Source organism: Lethenteron reissneri, chromosome 12, assembly GCF_015708825.2.
Source record: "Lethenteron reissneri isolate LAM-NWPU_2019-01 chromosome 12, ASM1570882v1, whole genome shotgun sequence".
Taxonomy (NCBI): Eukaryota; Metazoa; Chordata; class Hyperoartia; order Petromyzontiformes; family Petromyzontidae; genus Lethenteron; species Lethenteron reissneri.
The window spans coordinates 6,566,473-6,590,682 of NC_083790.1; the positions used below are offsets into that span (position 1 = coordinate 6,566,473).

Below are 24,210 nucleotides of genomic sequence, written 5' to 3' on the forward strand. Positions count from 1 at the left end.
TTATTTTTGTGCACGTGATTTGGCAGAATCCAAGCTGGATAACAATAATAATAAAAAGGGCTTTGCCTGTTAGGCAACAGACATTTCTTTGTAGCAGCGCATGGGAGAGTGCAGCACCTGAAGTGTGGATTCAGAGATTGCACTTGAAAGGCATCGCGGATGTGTTCTGTGATAACTCCTTCCGCAGGCCTTTATTCTCGTTTTAACACGTAGGCTTTCGCGACCAATATCATCCATAATCTAGGTTTTTTTGGGTTAGATCGCGTAAATATGAATGTGTCGTTAAACCCGCCACCACCCGTTAAACCAGCCACAAATCTGGCTGTCGCCTAATGATGCCGGTTGTAATTACTGGCAAAACGTCGTACTCAGATTGTTAATGTTGTGGCTTTGCTCTCCAACACACCGGTGTGCTGTACTACTAACGAATTGGCATTTTCTGTTTACGTGACAAACCTTACTAATTGGCTGTGCCGGGTAGTGGCGGGTTTAACGACACATTTATATTTAGGCGATCTAACCCCCCCCCAAAAGACCTGTATTATTCTCATGTCGGGGGTGGTAATGCATAGCTCTGATAGAGTTCCGACTCGTCACTTGTTCCCATGACGTGAAAATGACAGCACAATCGTATCGCTATGGCGATAAGAGATGCAAAGAAGTGGGTCGCATTCAGAGGCGAAGCAAATGGCTCTGTGCTCGCTGTGCCCAACATGTACGCCAATTAATCGGAGCACCAACAAAAGCAACATTTGAAGAAGAAGAAGAAAAAAACCTCTTAACCTGAACACCGTATCTTAAGAAAGCCTTCGCATGGCAGCTATCAAGCTCGGCAATGACTAAGGCACAACGTGACATCGTATTGTGTAGTCCGCAAGGGATTTCAATCACGCGTTCGGTGTATTTATAGAGCCACTCATTGTTTCTGCTGGGCATAAACTTTAGTTCGCTCCTAATTAGTGGTGCTGCGGTGTCCATTTACAAGTTAAACTTCATACTTATTGGCAAAGAAGATCCACTGCGCCGCCTTTGCCAGTGCGTTAAGAATGTGTCTCGCACAATGCATCGCGTTACGGAATAAAATAAACGATGGGATGAAAAAAAAAGTGATGACACAAACTCACGGTGCTTTCCACACCACCACCTCCTGTGAACCCACAACAAATATTGATGCTTCTCCAGTCAAGTTCTGAATGTTCATGAAGTGGGTATGGCCACTTCACAGACAAAGATAACTGCATACATACACACACATGTTCATTACGAATCATGTTAATATATGCACGTGGTACGGTAAAAGCTTGCATGGGGGGGGGATCAAAGTTCAGAACCAATATTAAAGCTGAAACAAGCAATTGTTAGGCTAATTTTCATTCCGTTATTATTACGATTCTCTAACCATATCCTCAAGTGAAACGGGTGCATTGACATTGGAGGTTACAACAGTATATTGAAAAAAGTATATTAACACACTTGAGTCTGCGCTTACTAATAACATTCCTCTTTTCATAGAAATACTTTTTTTCATCATTAAAAAGTTCCAGTTACAGGTTTTTTTGGTTATATCGCGTGAATATAAATGTCATTAAACCCGCCACCACCCGACTTAGCCAAATCGTTCACGAATCCATCCATATATACAGACACAGACACAGTTTCAACCGAGACGACGGTTTTAAACTCAGCAATCATTGTAAAGATGTCATCAACCACTTTGGGTCATGACTTGATTTGTGTTTTCTTGTCAACCTCTACCGTCAGCAGTGTGGATGTGTGTAGCGAGGTGCAATGCCCCCCCCCCTATCTCTACCCCCCTCTCTCTCCACCTATCTCTCTCCCCCTATCTCTACTTCCCACTCTCTCCCCCTATCTCTACCCCCCTCTATCTCCCCCTATCTCTCTCCCCCTATCTCTACCCCCCTCTCTCTCCCCCTATCTCTCTCCCCCTATCTCTACCCCCCTCTCTCTCCCCCTATCTCTCTCCCCCTATCTCTACCCCCCTCTCTCTCCCCCTATCTCTCTCCCCCTATCTCTACCCCCCCTCTCTCTCCCCCTATCTCTCTCCCCCTATCTCTACTCCCCACTCTCTCCCCCTATCTCTCTCCCCCTATCTCTACCCCCCTCTCTCTCCCCCTATCTCTCTCCCCCTATCTCTACCCCCCTCTCTCTCCCCCTATCTCTCTCCCCCTATCTCTACCCCCCCTCTCTCTCCCCCTATCTCTCTCCCCCTATCTCTACCCCCCTCTCTCTCCCCCTATCTCTCCCCCCCTATCTCTACCCCCCCTCTCTCTCCCCCTATCTCTCTCCCCCTATCTCTACCCCCCTCTCTCTCCCCCTATCTATACCCCCTTCCTCCCCCCCATTGGCTGACTGGCTGCCCCGCCCTTGCTGTTCACGCTGCACAAGCTCTCCCCTCCCCCCAACTCTCGTCCCCCGCTCACTCATTTTGGAAACCCTTATAAGCAGTTGTTCTCTTTTCTCTCCGCTTGTGTTGCGATCGAAACGTCGTGGGTTTTTTGCTTTTATTATTTTGAATTTATTTGTAATTGAAAATTATTTTATTTTATTTAATAAAAAAAATTATCTACGTGACTTTACCGAAAGAACCAAGAATTTTGTTTTAATTGTTTTATATATTTATTATTTTATTATTTCCCTTCTACGTGACTTAACCGAAAGAACCAAGAATAACCAAGAATATAGTAAGGTTTATCACATAAACAGAACATGCCAATTCGTTACTAGTTCAGCACACTGAGTACAACGTTCTGCCAGTAATTACAACCGGCATCATCAGGCGGCAGCCAGACAAATGTATAAATGTTGTGGATTCACTCTCCAACACACCGGTGTGCTGTACTAGTAACGAATTGGCATGTTCTATTCACGTGACAAACCTTACTCATCGGCTGTCGGGTGGTGGCGGGTTTAACGACACATTAATATTCACGCGATCTAAATCCCCCCCAAAAACCCCACCGTATTATGAATGATATCTGTCGCGAAAAGCCTACGTGTTAAACAGACGTATAGTTACAACCAGTTTAAAAAGAGGAAGGTTGAGATTAGATGGGCGAGACCGTGTGCGGGGTTAGGGCAGGGTTACTGTGACGGGCACTCGGATGTCGCGAGACCACGGGGAAAGAGTCGGATCCGCACGGCACTTGTTGACGAGACCGCAACGCCCGGTCACGCACAATCGAGCGATCAGTCGCGCAGACGAGTCCCTCTCGGAATCGCCACCGCTTAAAATCGTCGCCCGCAGCTGCTTTATTCCGCGTCCGAGCGAGTAGTTGCCCAACGAGGACATAATCCAGCGGGGCTGTAAGCGAGCGATCGCAGTTTTTGCGAATGCTTTACGTGGCGATGAAGTACGTCGCGAACAAATTGCCGAGCAGATCGCCGCTGGATTGTAGAGTCTTTGCTGCGTGCAACCGGATTTTTTGCCTCGCGGCTCGCAACCAATTGCGGAGGTGATGTCCGCACATTACGGTCGCATGCAACCAAGAGGCGCAACGAATCGATCGGAGCGTGGACCCCGTTTAAGGAGTGAACTCATGAAGTTTCGTCTTGCAAACTTTTGCACCGACTCGGAAATGGGGCAGCAAAAGGAAGGAAGCAATGGCAACGGAGCAGTTGGAGCTAATGGCTTCACCGGGACTTTGAAAGGCTTCCTCTATCAAATCATCCATCCGTGTCACAAAACTCTGGCAAATGCGCGCGCGTGCGCAACTCTCCACGGTTTGTTTTTGGGTCGCACTGAATCCTTTCCACTCTTGCATTCTGTTCCCTGAAGAATAAAATGAAATCGGGTCGAATAAAAAAAACCACACACACAGATTGCACCACGAGCTGAAAACGCATCCCCGAGAGCCAAACAGCGCAACCGTGAAAGCCTCAAGCGGCAGCAGTGTGCGTGAGTGCGTGTGGGTGTGTGGGGAGCGGTGGTGTAGCGGTTAGCGCGCTGCACTACGAACTTTGGCGACCCGGGTTCGATTCCCGCTCACGGCCAACACCGGTGACGATTATCCGAACCGGTCCTGGGTCTCCCCTAGGTCGACTCAGCCTCAAATGAGTACCTGGTGCGGTGTGTAGTAAACATCGCCACTGGGAAGATAAAGGCGGGTTGGGCGTGGTGCTGGTCACCCACCCCCTCGTGTAGCGTTCCGGCCTTTATAGGTGCTCACTAACAGCACAGTCTGTTAAGGCTTTTCAGGGGATCTTTGTCTTTGTATATAAAATACTGTGGGGAAGCATGGGTTTAGCGCCCTGCGCTACGAACCCGACGACCCGAGTTTCATTACGCCTAACGGCCAACACCGGTGACGATTATCCGAACCGGTCCTGGGCCTCCCCTAGGTTGACTGAGCCTCAAATTAATAGCTGGTGCGATGTGCGCCGTGCCGACCTTCACAGGTGCTCGCTAACAGCACTTGCACCAACAGTCTGGCAAGGCTATAGGTGGGCTATCTTTGCCTCCGCGAATGTAAAATCTTGCTGGTGCGCTGCAACGGGATAGAACGAATTGCGCGACAGAATAAATTCCATTGACGTTTTAGGCCCAGTGCCCCCCGCAGCAGCAGCGGGGGGGGGGGGGGGCTGCGATCTTCTCGCGCGCTACAACAAGAGCATCGCGTCTCCCGTTACGTACAGCATTTGGTCTCCGTGCCCATGTCAGACCAGGTGCCGTTGGGCAGGCACTTGCGAACGTGCGGTCCTTGGATCTCGCGGCCCGCCTTGCACACGTACTCGATCTCGTAGCGGATGGGCATCAGCCGCATGAGCTGCACCTGGCGGTAGCTCAGCCCCATGTAGCGGATCCCCGCGTAGGGCGGTGGGTCCATCTTGCTGCAGCCTGCGAGCGGGCGGTGACACGCATGCACGCACACACATGCACGCGAGCGCACGAAACAACACACACAAAAAGCGTAAGGAAGATCCGTGTCGGTGCAACGGGCATTAACAACGTTAGGGATTTCCTGGAAGTGGAAACAAATAACGGAATGTGCAGTGGACAACCTACAGGCTATCTGCTCATGGATCGCGATGATGACGACAGTGACTTCCTGCTCAAAATCAGCTTTAAGGCAGTGCTCAGCTCCAGTTGACAGCCCTGAGGCAGTGGTGAAAAATTCGCCACTCCTTTTTATCATCCTTGTAGGGATGATAGGCTGAGTCTATCCCCAACCAGGATTTGAACTAGCAATCGTCGGATTGATTGCGAGCTGTTCGATCTACTGCTGAGCCACCTGGCAGGGTATGTAAATAATGTATGATTATTAAAGTGAATGTTAATACGAGAAAGCGAGCATGTGCGTGTTTCCATTCTTGGCTCCATTGCCTGGTCTCATGATGACGTCTATCACGCCTTTTTTTTTTAGCAATGTCACAAAATAAAAAAAATTGGACTACACGGGGCCCATCCCTTACGAATGCCACTAAAACTGCACCTGGGTGGCGTGGGGTGATAGGCATATCGCTCAATGTGAATATATAACAACACTGCGAATACACTGGACAAACATCACAGTTAATGAACGTATCACTGCAGAGATACCAAACAAAAAAACACACACACAGACACCCTGCCCTGGTAAGTGCTGCTCCACTGCCATCGAAGCGTGTGGGGTTCAACAGTCATGTGAAAAAAGGGGAACTAATGATACAAGAGGACCTTCCTGTACAAAGAGTATGCACTCATCATTGTGCACTGCAAATGCCATTTGCAACACTTTCCTGTTGTATAAGCAGCCAGTACAGCTGACTAGGTATGGCTGAATACATTGTCAGTTGAATCAAGAGGTAGGCAAGGCAAGGCCACTTTGTTTGGAAACAACATGAATAGAGGACTGGATGTGTTTTTGTTGTTGCATTAACGGGCAGGATGACGGCAGGGTCAGCATGCCGGGAGGGGAGTTGTATCAGAGTACTCTTAGGTTTTTTTCGGTAAAGTCACGTAAATAAAAAATAATAATAATAGAAATAAAATAATAATAAATGAAAATAAATCAATTAAATCACGACGTTTCGTACTCACTTGATGCAGTAAATGTAGCTGTGACGGTCCCACCTGAAGACGGAGACTTGTGTTGCCTCCGAAACGTCGTGATTTAAATGATTTATTTTCATTTATTATTATTTTATTTATATTAAAAAATGTTTTATTTTTTACCTACGTGACTTTACCGAAAAACCTAAGAGTATGAATCCTTGCAGTCACGAAAGCTTCAAATCTAGAATTGTATCAGAGTGGCTGTGGTGAACAAGGAGTGAATGTGTGGCTGCAAACATTATCCTGGGTAAGAAGCAAATGAGCCTTAATAATGACACATCTGCAAAAAAAAGTATCCCATTGTTCTCAATAAAAAATGTCACTTATTTGCTACGACAGTGTCCTTCTGTTCGTGGCTGCCCAGTTGCACTGCTAGCCAAGCATGCCCCGGCAGTAACTGTGATCCCAACACGCTCAGTGCGTTCCACCGCTCTGCGTAAAAATGTCAAACTACAAAAAAAAATGTCAAAGTGATTTGCCGTTCAAATGAGCATTGAGGCAGTGCCGATCTCCCATTTACAGCCCTGAAACAGGGGCGAAAATTACTCAATTCCTACCGAGTCGCTCCATACGACACCCACTGTTGATCCCTCCCCACGAAGTGCTAACTCTTTTCTCGACGCTGAAGGGCCGATGGGGGAGGGGGTGAGTCAACCGTCAAGCAAAGGAATATAACTCGCGAACTTCTCCGATTGACCCCTGATCTTTTCGCTCTGCCGATTATTCCGATGCCAAGATGCTGCCATGCAGGGGCCGGCGATAGGCGGGTGCCTTGGTGGGGCCTACGCCAACAAATGCCACCACCGTACCCCCCTAAATCGACAAGTTTATTCCCTTGAGCGGTGAATCAACGTTGAGTTGCTACCCCCCCCCGCCTCCCCTCATGCTACTTTGTATTAAACAAAAATATATATACGTAAAAATTGCTCGCGTTCATTTAAAAACTGTAAATATACACATGTGTTTCTCTCTCCCGTCACATTGCCACCCAACTTTGTGTGCAGTGAGCTATCATCGCGAGAAGCGCAACTAAGCTGGGTGTGAAGGCGAGTGGGCCACGCGTTGATCGCTGGCCGCAGGGAAAAAGGCAGCCTGCCAACACATTGCACACAAGGCTCCATCGCACGCACTTCACGAGATCCCTGCACATTCGTTATTTTTCCTGTTCGAACGCTCCTTTGACAGGCACCATACCTACGAAATGTGTGAAGGAGAGCGGAGTGTGATGATCCAAGAGGCGGTACACAGTCGAGGTGTAACAATGCTTCGGTTCATCCACCGATATCGATTCAGACTCATAATTATTTTTTTTGGGTTAGTCCATGTAATAATCCGGCTAAATATGTATTGTGAAACCATCTAATAGCTCCAATACAGCCACAAATAAATGTAATTGCCACCATGTACGGCGTTTTAATGCACCAATTATTATTGTTTCAGCTCACTGGCAAGTGAAAGTGCAATTCTCACAACCAATTTGGAAATAGACGTGACGATGCTTTATTTGGAAATATGCCAAGCATCATCAGGGAACAAAAATATCCCCCATCTACAAACTGTGGGGAGGCCTTCATCCAGCAGTGGATTGACGAAGGGCTGGAAACTAGAATCACTTTTTTTTTATATATAATGTGCGGTATGCAGTGGGCCCATGTAATACCCACAGTCAGAAATGGTAACCACAGCCACCCCAATGTTTAAATAAAGGACGGATTCTCGAATTTAAATGCCACTCTGAATTGCGACAATTCATGAAGCCACTGGCAGACAGGGTGAATCATTGCACATCGCTCGTACAGAGTGTGGCTTGCTGTTATGAGTTTGCTGTGAATAAAAATACACTTTTATCTAGGGCACTGAACTTTTTTTTTGTTGCAACGCACAGCATTGTCAGCACACAAAGACACAGGGTGGAAAAGCATAACAGTGAAAGCAAAGAGACATGTGCTCCACAACATGTGCTTCCAGTATGAACTCGTGTGTCGTTCGGCTGCTTAAAGCAGCCGAACTCTTCTCTATCCATTCTTTTCCCAGTGCGTCCTGTCCTTACGGAATGCAATTTCTGACTGCAGACCCTGGGAGCACAAATCTCACGCTGAGACGTAGTTACCTGACACGGGGAGATCAAGTGCAGCGTTACCACGTATCACCGAGCTCTCCGCATCGCCCACCGACATACCGAATCTGGTTTTGTTTTACTCCTTTGGTGCCAAACACTTCACTCTGCGTGTCTCCACCGCTGTGCAATGTTTAAAAGTCCCACGCGACGCGGGGAAAAAGTGTACGTGACCAGAAACTGTCCATTCCCATTACATACTCACCGGATGTCATTTCACCAACATACTTCAGAGGCTTATTCAATCGCTTTGCATCATTCTCACCTTGAATTCGTCCACACATTTTATAATGGCAGTCTCGTGTCGTCTCTAAGCATATCCTCGGTGTATTATCTGTGACGTTGTTACGCATGCAGACTGCACAACATCGGGGATTTTCCATAACCACACGGCAACATTTGATAATTTTAGGCGAGTCAGATAATGTTAACTTTGCAACTCGGTTAACATATCAACCCAATTATTTCCATTGAGTTTTTGGCCTATGACAGGGTTAGGCTTAACCCCAACCCTATCTAATAATCCCAGTTGACAAAGGATTTTGTGAAATTCTAGATTTGAAGTTTTCGTGACTCTTTTTCGGTAAAGTCACGTAGGTAAAAAATAAATAAATGAAAAAATGAAAAAAACGAATGAAAAAACATTTCGTGATTTAATTTAGTTGAATTTGTGAAAGTCAGTCATGGCACATTTTCGAAATTTCATCGATATTACAAGATGAAGCAGGAGATTCAATATGATTCACAATGCTATGTGACATTATATTCAAACATTGTAATTGAGTGAATAATTTTACAGTAATGTACAGGCCTCTGGCAATCCACTGCTGGATGAAGTCCTCCCCACGCCGTGTGTCGGTTATATTGGAGCTGATTAACCATACTTCACCACACCTTTCAATGCAGGTTGGTGAAGGGGTGTTGTGGGAGGGGCCCTGAGGTCACTTGAGATATCACTCATGTCAAATCATCTTAGCAGTAGGTGGGAATCAAACTCAGGGCCGGTAGATTGATAGCGCAGTGCGCTAACTTGTGCGCCACCACTCCAACGCCAACACGACATATAAAGGTATATAAATAACCATCTCGCGATTTAAAACACATTCCTGTGGAAAGAGCTGGTAGGAACGTTGGGTTGCTTGGTCAATGAGCAGGGTCAACGGCGGCGTGGGTAGGTTAAACGTTGAGTTTTATAAGGGCACCACGGGGTGACCAGTCCTTCCCCAACCCAGCCCCACCTTCCCCACCCAGCCCCTCCCCACCCTCCCTACCCAGCCCCTCCCCACCCTCCCCACCCAGTCCCTCCCCACCCTCCCCTCCCCTCCCCACCCAGCCCCTCCTTCCCCACCCAGCCCCTCCCTGCACGACGGACGGACACAATAATCCCTTGTGGGCTGGTATAACCAGGAGATTCCTACCAGTACTATTTAAGTTAGAACACACCACCTCATTGAGGCAATTAGTTGCCGAAGCAATCTTACACATCGAAGAAAATCAATGTCTGGTTACACGAATGCACCAATCGTAGTATAAATAATTTCAAGTGACATAATTGGTCTAATTAAACTGAAGAGAAGCTGAAACGACCAACACATCACAAAGTGCCCTTTAAACCTAGCAACAGCGACAGCTCGAGTCACGCACCGCAATTCATAGGAGAGTATCATAATTGATAATACAAAAAAAATATATGGGGGACTGTATTGCATGCGTATGCATTAATGAACATTCTATTCACATTGTATTTTGCTTCATATACTTATTTGACCATTTCGGATTGTCCTTGACCTTGAACACTCTACAAAATGAGATATCACACCTCATGTTATTTTTTAATCGCAGTATCTTTTACATTCTGCATTTTTTTCATTTTCATGCACTCAGTGATTATAACCAATATACAAATAGGCACATTATAATATGGTAATAAATAACTTAATACAATAGAATAAAATAATAGAACCACAACCCACATTTATTTATTATTTCAGTTTTTCGGTTTTCAAGTGCGCAAAAGACAACATTCTCATATTGGTACAGAAAGTCACAGGATAATCAGTCATTGAGTGAAAAACAAAACTGTCCAATCGATTTTGTATACATGCACATATATTGCCATAATAAAACAATGGCTTTGCCATGGAATTTCAGTGTGCCTGGTTTTTTTTGCACAAAAAGGAAAACAAATTCAGGAAATCCAATAGCTCGAACATGTGTTTTCTGCCATTGTAATGCAATATATGGCAAGATCTGCCCGGAGTGCAATGTAAGAAATTGATCCCAATGGCATGTAGGCGGAAATGGCCGCATCATGAGTTCCTATCGCCTTTTTTCTAATTCGCTGGAGGAAATGTAAGAGTTTGTGGGCCCTCCGGACTCTGGCATTAAGGCACCCCTAAGCCGTTATCAATGATGATGTTGATCCATTTGATGATGATGATGATGATGAATTTGATGATGAAAACCAACACCAATAAATTCTACACGCATGGATAACGTTGCACGTGCGGTACGCGAAGCTGATGAATGCAAGCTTCTGGATATTTAAGTGGAAAAGTTTGTTTCTTGACGGTCAGAACATTCCCGATTGTGACCGGGTGTTTTTGTTACGCAACTGGAGACAAAATCATTATTCCTCTAAAGGACACGTATTGCCCAAGGAGGAAACTTCAGTAACACTGATACATGGACACATTCCAGCGAGAGGTGTGCAGGGTGCCTTGAAGGTCAAAGTCAACGCCGTCTCAGCTGTTCACACGTGAACTCGCGTGTCAAAGAGTGTCTTGAAAACCTCCTCACGCAACTCTCTTGTCAAACACTAGCCGACACACCGCAGCTGATCTGTGCTCCGCCCTTAAAGGGTCCTGTGACTCAACGCACCCTGGCTCAAGAAGTCAGCCAGGGGGATTTGCAGTGCGCTATCCGAGTCCCAATAAAATGGATTTTTAAGCCTTATACATAATACATCGCGTGCACGGACGTGCACAAGAGCTAAAAGTTCCCCTAGTGGCCATATCGCGCCACTACTGTGTAAAGACAACCCTGGGTAATAAATGTCACGACAGAGCTCAGCTGCTGAACGGGGACAATAAAAAATAATTTGGCAAGAGCGCAGAATACACGGAGCTATTTTTAACAGAAGCTGGTAGTCGTTAAAAAAAATGTACCAATGCTCACCACAGCGACGTGTTGATAGCGTGAACACTTGCAGCAAGGCTGATCCTCTTGACTGATGTGTTATTGCTAGGGAGCCTTTTTAACACAACTCATGGCACCACTGCGTAGCGTATAATTGGAGCGTTCGTTTAACATCGCAGCACTACTGCATAGGCGATTGTACTGTATAGTTGGGGGTTCTGCCGCGTGTTCAGCACGACGTCCGACGTTTCGCTCCACGTGCCCGATTGGGAGCATCAGTTTCTGAAGAAGAAGACGAAGAAGCTTCGGCTTCCTAAAGGAGCTCCAAGAGACCGTGGAGCGAAACGTCGGACGGACGTCCTTGCCGACTGACTCGCGGTGCACGCGAAAACACACTTGAGCAGAGGCGCCCAACAGTTGGGACTGAAACTTACCAAGTGTCGCGTTGGCTCTGGTGGTGGCGGCGAACGATTCCAGGAGCAGAAGGAGAGAAGCCAGGACACGCATCGCGAGAAGCCGCTCCATCTGAAAGCACACGCGCAGCTGCAAACGCTCAGCGCCTCCTTGTTCCTCCCCATGTGCCCATTCATTCATTCATTTTCCGTCTGTTGCCCCTCCCTCCTTAGCATGCCGTTCCATTCAATAACTGCCCCGTGCTCATAAAAGCACCGCAGCACAATCACCCACTCATTAGTGTATCAACGGCAGGTACACCGAGACGCATATACACGGCGTCCCATAACTAATAATATATTGTTCCTGTTTAGTTAATTTCCCAAAATCTCGTTTACGCGTACCAGTCACTTGCAAGAGCAGCCTTAAAAATATGACGCCGACGAATATTGACTTACAGCGAGAGAGGCAAACATTGTCTAAAAGGCTGCAAGGAGAGGGTGGAGTACTTGATGGAATCGCACACAACGAAGGAGCGGGCCAAATGCTGCAACTCGTGCCGCCCGTGCAACGAACGGGAGTGGAATGCAGCCGCGCGCGTATTGAAGAGAGAGAGGCAGAGAGAGAGAGAGAAAGCACGGAGCGCTGCTCTACTCTGCGATGCATTGCGCGAGCAAGTGCGACTCGTGGATACACCGACGCAAGCTACTTTGATCACCATTGGTCCTTCCTTGTACGCGACTGTTTAAAATAGAACGCGGCTCGTACATTATCCAAACGCGCGCACTTGTTCTGCCTGCCGCCCCTGCACGCACGTGTGTATAATGATCTCCGGTGACGATGCCAGCGCTCGCAATCTCCATCCTCCTCCTCCTGGACCATTGCTCGAATCGTCAATCTCTCCGAGGCTCAAAGAGCGCTTCGGAGTGTGTCGTGCCCAAAGTGTCGTATCGGTGCAGCGGCCACAGCAGCAGCAGCAGCGTCGCTTGCTTGCTCGCGCGATGGCAATGAGTGTTGCGAAGACGCGCGTTAAAAATGCATGGCGTACACGCACTAATGCGACGCGGTAATTCATTTATACAATAATACATTTGGAGTAATGTAGCCTGAGTGAAAATCAATGCAAACACTGTTCGCTTTTTTTTCCTCCTTCTTATTCTTCTTCCATTGCTGCATTTACAAGTGACATCTCAATGCGCGCCACTTTTCTTCGTAACGGTGGCTGTGGCCGCGGGCATTGCAATAAGGAAGATGAGTGGCCGTTGCTTCGCCTTTGCTGCGCTGGTCGCAGCTCAAACTTGGAGAGGTTTTGACCACTCATTCTCTCTCTCTCGCTCTTCTCTCTCTCGCTCTCAATTTTTTTTTGGGGGGGGGGGGAGGATTAAAGCTGACTGGAACGACGTAAAAAAAAACCTGGCCATTATTTACTGTTAACGCTTAACACTCGCTTCACCCTTAAGTGTCCGTTATTAGCAATCGATATCGCTATATTGGCTCATCCTGTGCCAAAGCCGTTTCTCATAAGCGAGGCGAAAGTAGCGTGAGCTTTGATGGGCGAAAGTGTGGCGTTTAATATTTAATGCTAAAAGAGCCGACCACCACAGCGTCCACGTGTCCGCCTCTGCTAGGCATTTTTTTTTTGTCTTGACCCGTTCCGTTTTCTCCCCAAGGCGTCGTCTACTAAAGTATGCGCCTTGTTGTGATGCCAATACTCTACAGGCAGCAACGCGCCGGAGTAGGGAGGGTGTCGTTACGAGCTTGGGTGCCAATAGGCCGGGGTAGTGTAATGCGTGTGACGAGACACATTCGTTTAGAATCAGAATCAGAAGTTTATTTCGCACCAAGTAAAGCGCATTGAGCTAAAAAGCTCTTTTATTTCATGGGCGACTCGGTCGGCAAACAACATCAAAGCATTCCACAACAGATAAAAAAAAAACATAATAGCAATTATGTTGTGAAAATTACATTCACACTTAAACTTTAGGGATTTTTATCGTCAAGATGATGCCAGGAGACTCGAAAAGAACGTGGTTACAAACCTTTGGAGCAGCTACAGAAAATGTTTTTGACCGAAGTTGTGTGTGAAATCTGGGCAATATTTAATAGACAACCAGACGCGCGTCGCAGATAAAATATTTTTAGGAGTGTCCAATGGTAATTGCAGGTCAGACAAGAAATGATCTCGAAATGTGTCTCAAAATCATTTATTATGCCGGTAGGTGCTGACTGTCCTGATATCATGGATGGACGCTGCACGGACCGGTGGGAGCTTTCAAGTGTTGAAGGAATTAAATAATAAAGAAATGCCAGCCCGGGGAAATGAATGCTGCTGTTGTTATTGATTGGGAGGTGTACGCGTGGCGGGGAGTTTAAATGGGCGGTCGGGGGGACTTGTCTTTCGTCAGTGGTCCTGGAAAGTTTGCCTCGAGGTGACACTCCACTAACTCACACCCGCCTGTGTGTGTGTCTGTGTCTGTGTGTCACAACCGGGATTAAAATGAGAAATTATAACTGTTCTTTTAAAAACGTATGTAATTACCCACCTCATTAATAAGCCTAAAGTCTCCATATTTAATTCAAGGACGTCACGTTTTCATTTTGGATTTTTTTTGCGCTAATGCATTTCCCGGTTTATTAATTTATGTATATGTGCAGCAAGTAAGACGCAAATGTGATAAACGCATTACTTTTGGAGGCATGATAAATGAGTAATGAATAACTGAATGCAATCTAGCACTGAATGAACACTATACAGTATCGTTACAACGTTCTGTATGAAGCAAATTTGGTGCAAATCTCGACAGAATAATCACAAAGTGTTAACTTATTACGTAGATGTATACACAGCAGGCAATTCGCTATGAGATGTTTTGACAAGTCATCGTGCTTGTTGTTGGGATTACCTTTTCAAATCGTAATTAATAATCACAAGCAGTGCACTGAGGCAAACAGGAACATTGAAACAAAGTGATTTCCATTTCAAATGTTCATGTAGGCAATGCTTATCCGACATTTATAGCTCAGAACGAGTGGCTGACATTCAACATTGCAATGTCATGGCTGAATATATCCATTGAACAATCACTGTTGACATCCCCACAAAGTAGTACTCGCTTTATTGGCCCTTTTGGCATGATGGGCTTAACAGTATATTTTATGCAGGGCAATGGTTCTGCAATGTCACTGGCAGTATGGCGAGCTCAGCATTGCCCTGCACCAAGCGTGGAATTGTTGTTTCAGGCTTTGTTTTTAATGCCACATTATTGCATGTTTCTCCAACATGTTACTGGATTATTGCTATATCCTTCACAATTTAGGTATTCGTGGGTTTCCTCCCTAGAGTCGTTGGTTTGTAAGGAATAGGTCCACAGACACATTTGCATCCACTGGTGTACCATTGCCCATGCAGCAAGCGTAATTAGGAAGGGCCTAAATGTTTAAAGGCTAACGCCGTACAGTTGCCTGATATACCGCATAATGTAATAAAGCAAACAGATGTTGAATTTTTTTTCTCCAAATTGTCTTTGACTACAGGGAAAATAAAATTTATGGAGTTATGTAAACTTCTCGAAGCATTAAGTAGAAAATACATTATATATCATGGGACCTCTTTGCCAGTAGCAAAATATAAGAAAAGGTTTTTCCCCTTTTTCTGGCAACAAAACTGAAACCTTTTTACAAGGAATCATGTCTGCATTAGCCACAATACTTGTGGTCAAAATGCAAACAAAAAACATACTCTGATATTATATGCACTGTCCTTGAAACTGATTGGTCTACACCAGAGACAGTTTCTTTTGGTGTTAGACCAGCTCAAAGCAAATGCACTATAAGAGTAATGAGAGCTCGGGGTGAGCATCTACATCATGGGACCTCCTTTGCAGTACCAAAATTTAAGAATAGGGTTTTCCCCTTTTGGCGTCCTCTGGTCGAAGACCGTTTGAGACGAGGCTCAAAAGAAAGCTGTCTCTGGCGTGGACCAATCAGTTTCAATAACAATGCATATATTATCAGAGTATGTTTTTTGTTTGCATTCTGACCACAAGTATTGTGGTTAATACAGATGTAGTGCCATAGATGGGCCACACTTACCGGCAGTGGTGGACAGGGCCCATCTGCAGGTACCTCGGACCCCCAGGGGAGGGGCCACTGTGCCAGCCCAAGAGGGGGGGGGGCTGCTGGGGGCTCTAGGATCCTAGGCAGCTAAGCCCTCGGCGCCGGGCTCTAGGATCCCAGACAACCCAGACAGCTAAGCCCCTTGGCGCTGTGGGGTATCTGGGATCCCACACAACCCCACCCCTCAATGGGCAAAAGGGATAAAAGGGCCGCTCCCTAGCCGATCGGGGCCAGTCGCAGCTCAAGACCCAAGACCAGCCAGCTTAGGACCCTGGACCCCCTCGTCCCGCTTGTCCTTGTAAGGGCCGGGACGCTGTGCGGGCCAGTGGTGGGACTCTGGGACTCCTGGCTCTACGTCCTTGTAAGGGCGAGTTCCGAGGAAGCCAGAGTCTAGACCCGCACCTTGGCTGGGTCGGGTCAGGTAGCCTCCCCTAGGGTAATTGTAGCCGGAGGACCCCAGAGCGTAGCCAGAGTCAGGTACGCTAGGAGGAGGCTGTGTCCCTAGGCTGTGTCCCTAGGCTGTAACAGAGTATCAGGACTGTTGGAGTGTTGTATTGTAATAAAGAAGTTACCTCTACAAGTGTCTCCGGAACCCATTACACAGACATGATTCCTTGTATAAAGGTTTCAGTTTCGTAGCCAGAAAAAAGGAGGGAAATCCTATTATTTAATTCATACATAATATATGTTGAGCAATACTATTGTCACAAACGAAATCAGTAAATATAAATTGTGCCTTGTCGATTTATTCATATTACCGAGAGAACCAAAGAGTTATTCATTTTAGTTTAATAATAGAATGCATGGGACATTCAGCATATGACAGGAACAATTCAATGCAGGTGGGATTTGAAAACAAATGCATCTGTATGCCAAGCGTGTATGTCCAGGGCATAAGCTAACATTAAACCGTAACTTCTCCACTATATTAAAATGGAACAGGTCCCGCATTAAACATACAAGGGAATTGTTTAGCAGGCGTGTACGTGGTAAAGGGGGACAAAAAATGCGACTGTGCTTTTTGTCGTGAAATTCATTCACTGTAACCTACTGCTAATTGTTTGCAAAACACAATTACTGCGAGCAATTCGGCAAATATTTTTTTCTTCTTCCAATCTCAATTATGTTAGTGTATCTCACCTGTGGGGCAATTAGATATCACGATTATACAAGAAGCTATTTGTAATATGCCTCTTGAGGTCAGGAATTTGTTTAACAGTGAAAACGACTTGTAAACACGTAAGCAATCGAGGATAGGCGTATTTATGTATGCATTACACATTTCCAAAGATTTAGAGAAATAGATATTGGAGTGGCTTATTTATTTACTAAACTATACTCGCTGTCACCACAGATCCCATAGCACGCGGCTTTTACGCCCTTGATAAATGTTGAACATCTTTGAGAAAATTAATAATATTCTCACTGAACGTGAAAGATCACGCAATTGTGTTGTTTTTTAACGCTTAAATTATTTTCTATAAAACCGCTCTGAAATCCAGCCACAAATGTGTCGAGCGAGTCCCCGGTCCAATAAATAATATTCACGAAATAACAACGAACCACAACGCAATGGAGCGTGTATATTTGATCAGCTCCGGGAGGAGGATTGCAACCCAGAAGACACATCACATGACGGTTTGTCTCCTTAAAGGCAACGCCACCTAACCTGGGATACATACTTAAAGGGGAAGGAGGCAGATTTGAAATCAGCATGGGGATCCATTCTTAGATAACCCTTTCAAGCACCAGCCTCTCTCCCTTCACACTCCACACGTCCGGGAACCCACCGCGTCCCAGTGCCGCTGGGACCCCCTCCCCCCCTTGTTAATCGCATGGGATTCCCCCCTCCCATATGTCAACCACTACCCCAAATCCCTCCACCCCCACCCGTCTTGTGTTCACTTAAAACAAAGAACGACCAACCCTTTGCAATTATTCAAGTACCCACACGAGCTGTAATTTTTGGGAAGGTTGTGTATGTTTGTGTTGTTATTATTATTATTGGAAGTGTCCCATGCGGTTGGAAAACGTGAATAAACATTTGTACGTAAATAAACATAAAAAAACAACCCCAACACCTTTATCTCTACGGGGTTTATGCCTGCACATTCGACAGACTTCACACGTCCGTCGAGTCCCCGTGTCGTGTCAAGTTCCTTGTCACGCTGTCCGCACTGGGGTGGCCCCCAAGATCGTGTCATCCCCACAGACATTGCACTGAAATGTAAAAAAAATAAAAAACAACCCTAAAAAAAATCGGACGTAGGACTACAAATATTTCGAATTCAAATCGTCGCCTTGGATATGTAGGTCACGGAAGGATTTTATAGCGTTCAGTGTCCCAGGTGGGGACCTTGGAAGTACGTAATGGTATGGGAGGAGGGGTAGGGGAAGCGTAATTTGATGCAGTTCAAAAAAGAATTACTCCACAATTTTGACAAGGCTGTCAGGAGGTGTGTTTATTGTTTGTTTTCCCACACGTGATATAGTCTTGTCCTGGGTTATACGACTCTCGTCTCCAGTATGAGAAAAATGAAAAAAAAACACGATTTCAAAATTGAATTCAGATCACTCATTGAAGGCGTTGGTTGGCTAATCCTAAATCTGTGTCAGCATTCGGAAGGGAGGGGGTGTCGAAGGCGAAGATTTACTCAATCACCAGCAAACAAGGCTGTTATCTGTGACCATGACGGTTTGTAAAGTGAATAAGCTCAGATCCATTGCACACTATTGATGGTAGATATGTCCACTATGAGCCTCGATCTTCTTGTCATTGACTTGTAAATCATTTCGTTTCTCGCCGCCTCACCTGTGTTTGTATTCACTTATTCCAGTCATCCGTTATTTCCCATGAGTAAGTGGGGCCAGTGGTGTATCGACACGGTGTTTGCTCGCCTTAATTATTTCTTTACAACATCTAATTGTTACACAGTTACCATTGCTTGTCCTGGGTTGTTGCTAAACTCGCGAATCATGAAAGTAATTTCACAGTGTATCTGTCTCTATATATAAAATACTTCATCAACGTGTTGAAATTCAGGCACTTCTTAGTTTGGTGGTGAATTTTAATTCCTTATCATAAAAAATGAATAAACATACCGCTGAAGCAAATGAAAAATTAATTCTGGGAGTTTAAGGAAATAATCTTAATTAAATCGTGTATAAGCTTCAGCTCAACGTTAGATATTTTACAGTGACATGTTTATATTCTTCTTATAGGTCCACGTTCTGGGGTTTTCATTTGGTAAAAAAAAACCTTTAACCTTCTTTAAGGGACGTGTAAGAGCTGCCATCATCATGCATGCCCTGTTCCATTAGCATCAGGTTCTAGATATGTCTTATTTATATCTCTTCTGCGTGAAAATGGGGTCATGCATTCTCTGCAAAGACTACTGCACCACATTTAGTTATCTGCAGCATTCATTACCGATGTGCAAGATGCACCAGTTAAATTAAACACCACAAAAGGCCGTGTTTAGGAAGGTGTTGCGTTCGGATCGTGTGTTTTGCATTTGGTGAGTGGGGAGCGGATATGGCACCGGTTAGCGCGCTGCGCTACGAACCCCAGTGACACGAGTTCCATTCCCGCTCACGATCAACATTGGTGAAGAATGTCTGAACCAGTCCTGGGTCTCGCCTAGGTCGACTTAGCGTCAAATGAGTATCTGGTGCAGTGTGTAAACATCAGCACTGGGGAGGCGGCCAGGTTTGGTGTTGCCCCAACAGTCTGTTAAGACTCTCTGGGACATATTTGTCTTTGTCCTCTATTAATGGGTGAGTAATGTTGGTCATATTTTAGACCAAGGGAAAAATAATAATATCATCGCATCTAATAAATAAATCATGCAAAAGCGATAACTTGATTTGGCTTCTTGCCAACTGGAAGCGGTTGTGTTGCATATGAGGATCAATGTATGGATTCCAAATGAAAGTACAGTCGTTCTCTAAGAGCATTCGGATTTGTTTGCAGGCGAGTTTTTTTCTTCTAAGTATTGTTTATTCCCGTCAAAGATTCACACAGAGATGACAATCAGTTACAAAGACAATGCATATATAATTATCAGAGTATGTTTTTTGTTTGCATTCTGACCACAAGTATTGTGGTTAATGCAGACATGATTCCTTGCAAAAGGTTTCATTTTGGTGTTTTAACATCTTAACACAGCTGTTTTGTTGCCAGAAAAATGTGGAAAACCCTTATTCTCGGATTCACCTATACGTTGAAAACTAAGAGTCTGCGCTAGAGAGCTGTTTCCACTGCCAAAACATAAAATATTGTGTAAACAAAGCCAGGCAAGGTCGTTGATTGGCCACTGGCGTTCGAGAAGCGAGTAAAGCTTCACTACCGCCACACGTTACCTGCCCATCGACTAACAACCGCTAATGTGACGAACCCATCTATACTGCCGGAGGGATGGGGGAGAGACATTATCGAGGGAGTTTAGGAAACTTCCCCCACTATTTCGACTGCCGCTCTGGGAGATCGGATCGAACCGTGGACGTCTGGATCGCAATTCCGGTGTGCTGCTAACCATTACACACCGCGACAAGCATTTGAATGAAGATTCGCTAAATTTCGATTTAAAGCTTTCGTGACTGCAGGGATTCATCTTCTTGGTTCTTTCGGTAAAGTCACCTGAGGACGGCTGCTTGCGTTGTGGCCGAAACGTCGTGAGAATTATTTTATTATGTTTTATTTGTATTATTTTCCTTCTACGTGACTTTACCGAAAGAACCAAGAAGAAGATTCGTTAAAGTCTGACCGTTGCAATCGTGGCTGCTGCCCCCACTAAATGCAACACAGCGGTCCCTCGGTTAGCTGTGACATCGGGTTAACGGTTTTTCGGTTAACGTTTAGCCTCCCACAGGTTTTGACTTCTGTTAACATTTTAATTAGCGGTACGTTTACGCTATGTACGCAGGGGGGCGCCAATTTCGTCTAATCCGAGCGCTCGTAAGTGGGGCTGAGCCAATCAACGACCTCGCCTGGCTTTGTTTACACAATGTTTTCTGTTTTGGCAGTGGAAACAGCTCTCTAGCGCAGACTCTTAGTTTTCAACGTATAGGTGAATCCGAGAATAGGGGTTTTCCCCTTTTTTTCTGGCAACAAAATAGGTGTTAAGATGTTAAAACACCAACCTGAAAACTTTTGCAAGGAATCATGTCTGCATTAACCACAATACTTGTGGTCAGAATGCAAACAAAAAACATCCTCTGATAATTATATATGCATTGTCTTTGAAACTGATTTGTCCACACCAGAGACAGCTTTCTTTCGAGCCTAGTCTCAAACGGTGTGTTAGACCACAAGTATTGTGGTTAATGCAGACATGATTCCTTGCAAAAGGTTTCAGTTTGGTGTTTTAACATTTAACACCTGTTTTGTTGCCAAAAAAAAGGGGAAAACCTATTCTCATAATTTGGTACTGGCAAAGGAGGTCCCATGACATATAGGTGAATCCGATTAGCAGTTATTTCCGTTCACAGCAGTTTTTGTGGCACGGATTAAAAACGTTAACCGAGGGACTACCGTATACGTGTGGGTATATCCAGCACAGAATATAATCTCCACCGGTGCAATAAATGAAGCAAAGATGTTGGTGGAACCACCTAAAAGGTTCGAAGTTGAGAGCCGAGTGCGTTGGTGGCACGGGCGGTAACATAGAGAGAATACCTGCAGATTTTTGCTTCTAAACACAATTTGCTGAGCACAAACTCAAAGGCCTTGAAAAAAAACGTCAAATGCCCAGCAACAATTAGCACCGTCAAAGTTCGAATCGATGAGAGTTCAACGTGGATCGTGAATTGGACAAGGTTATGCGAGCTTGGGGAAGAAAAAAAAGAGAAGACGGGAGGGAAACGGAAATTCAAGCAGCGCGAAAGAAGAGGCAGAAAGAGCAGTGTCATGACCTGCAGTATTATTAGAAACGATCAGTATCTGAATCATTTGTGCAGGAGATTCATCGTGATATATTTTAACATTTGTGGACACTCGTCTGCATGCATATTGTGAAAAAAGTCTGAAGTATAAGCGATTTTGAAGTGGATTTATTTCTAAATAAAATAGTCTCACAGGTTAACATTGGGAAAATATGATTACGGGTATTGAATAGGGCTCATAGGCAATCATAATAATTTCAGTTTTATATAGCATCATTCATGCTAATTGCATTTCACAATGCGCTACAATAATGATACGCATAATCAAATTCAGAGGTGAATCATATTTATATAAAGCATTCAATTAAACCGTCAGAAATTAAATATTCATTTAACAAATCAAGAAATTGTATACAACAAAAGGCATAAATAACAACACGAACTTACCACGACGAAACAAAGTGAGCCTATAGACATGCAATGGGAACCACAGACACCGAATTCACTGTATGGAAGAAGATGCACGGGCGTAATATTGGACCCGTGAACTTACACAGGGTCACATACAAGATTAAATCTTCCGAAAATGTAATACAGTCCGTAGACGGAAATGTAGTCATCGAATACTAATTAAGGGTCGAAGCACTTGCATTGGGCCCACAGACTTATATTGGGCTTGCTCATATATGTAATGGTATGAATTAACATAGGATCCATGTGCTATGTTTCCATGAGCACTGGGGAATTGGGGTGTCGGCCAGCCTATGAATGGCCCTGGGCCTTTGCAGAACAACGTGCATCTCCACACTCCATGAGAGCGCATGGCTCAACCCCTCCCTCTGCATCCACACTTTCGCTCTACCCACTGGCTGAGTGGGGATCTCGAAAAGCAAAATATTTTAAACAACTATTAACTCAGGCTTGGGATAGTTTACACACACACACACAGCCCTGAAGGTGAACCAAGCAACATGGGACCGCCTCTTCTCGCTTCTGCGTAAAGCCAACAACGATCGCAGGAGGAGACAGCAAAAGTCACGTTGTGATGTTGACATCCTCTAAAGGTTGTTTCTTGTCAGTAAGGCGCTACGAGGCATGGATGAATGGAACTCTTTTTCTTTACAATTCAACGCGACTAATGCAGCAGCAAACATTTTCATGAAATGTTTTGGGGGTTTCCCCTCCCCCCGCCCCCCCGAAGGTGACTCGGTTGAGAGAAATCCAAACTAAATTCTAAGAATATTATGCGGGTTCATCTTCTTGGTTCTTTCGGTAAAGTCACGTAGAATGGAAGTAATAAAATAATAAAAATAAAACATATTATGTTTTCTTTTTATATATGTTTTATTTTTATTATTTTATTTTTATTATTTTATTAAAACATATTATGTTTTATTTTTATTATTGTATTACTTTCCTTCTACGTGATTTTACCGAAAGAACCAAGAAGATGAATCCCTGCAGTCACGAAAGCTTTAAATCGAAATTATGCGGGTTGTTGAAAGGTTGCGTTTAAGTAATGGGTATAAGGAAAACACTGTTCGTGAAACTATTGCGTAAAGGCGTGAGGGTACACTGTCTACATCACGGGCGTGTTTATGAAAATGGTTGGGGAGGCGACTGAATCAGGAGAGAAAGTTGGTTCGTATCGTTGGTTTCCGATGTGTTTCCAGGCGGTACCCGCCTGATGGTTCACTCCACGTGCTGTGAGCTTCTTAAGGAACTGAGGCTCCACACGTGGTACAACCAGAAGCAACAACAACAAAAAACGAATCAGAGATATAACGTAATCAACCAGGTAGGGTGTTGACTGTTATGTTATCCGACTCTCTGTTGTATTACATTACATTTCTAAGTATACTAGATTTGTGTTTCTATTTAATTTTTACCTGGTGATGATTGCTTGTGTTGCAATCGAAACGTCGTATGCTAGTATTTAATTTATTACTTTCTCTTTATACGTGACTTTACCGAAAGAACCAAAGACTAATCAGAGAGCTATCTCAGCACAACCGCAAACACCTATCGGGTAGAATGTGAATCTTGATGAAGTTATCGAAGAGGAGGAGTGGATTGCTCGGTCGGAAGAGGATGTAGGATTAGGCTGTTTAGTTATTGAACTGATCCCCGAATGTATGACACTGTTGGCTTTCTCACTTAGCATGGACGCGGTTGCATTGTTTGTGGGACTGTTGATTGATGGGAGATGGACAAGTAGTCAGACCCCCCATCAAATATAACATCACAAAGCTCTGCCCCCCCCCCCCCAAAAAAAAAAACATGCTTCAAATCGCTTTTAACTATTTTCATTGTAGTGCGTATTTAATGTGGCACTGCACTCTGATGTTGTAGGAGAAAACATTTATTAGAACGTGTTGTCTATATTTATTTAAAGTTGCGCATTTTGATGTTACGTCACATTTCTCAACCCCCCCCCCCCTCGTCACACATCGTCACAAGTGTCTAACCCCCCCCCCCCCCAGGTGCGGCGTGACGTCATTTATGGACGGCC

At 44.9% G+C, this 24,210-nt stretch overlaps 2 protein-coding genes across 5 annotated transcripts in view; one reads left to right on the forward strand and one right to left on the reverse strand.

Moving 5' to 3' along the window:
- The window catches only part of LOC133341826 (gamma-aminobutyric acid type B receptor subunit 1-like), an 86,825-nt gene extending 74,615 nt beyond the window's left edge, over positions 1 to 12,210 (reverse strand). For 2 of the 4 annotated variants that reach the window (XM_061550593.1, XM_061550595.1), the window contains exons 1-2: positions 11,741 to 11,831; positions 4,652 to 4,855 (exon numbers count right to left, since the gene is read on the reverse strand). In XM_061550593.1, the coding sequence (XP_061406577.1) occupies positions 4,652 to 4,855; positions 11,741 to 11,831 (295 nt within the window). Of the gene's footprint in view, positions 1 to 4,651; positions 4,856 to 11,740; positions 11,901 to 12,157 lie in introns of those variants that run through there. The other 2 variants (XM_061550594.1, XM_061550592.1) reach the window with 2 other exon arrangements.
- LOC133341828 (synaptotagmin-2-like) overlaps positions 1 to 16,410 on the forward strand; it is a 389,152-nt gene extending 372,742 nt beyond the window's left edge. The window contains exon 6 of the mRNA XM_061550598.1: positions 16,205 to 16,410. The gene's annotated coding sequence lies outside the window, so the exon portion shown is untranslated. The remainder of the gene's footprint in view (positions 1 to 16,204) is intronic.
- Positions 16,411 to 24,210: the final 7,800 nt, after the last annotated feature.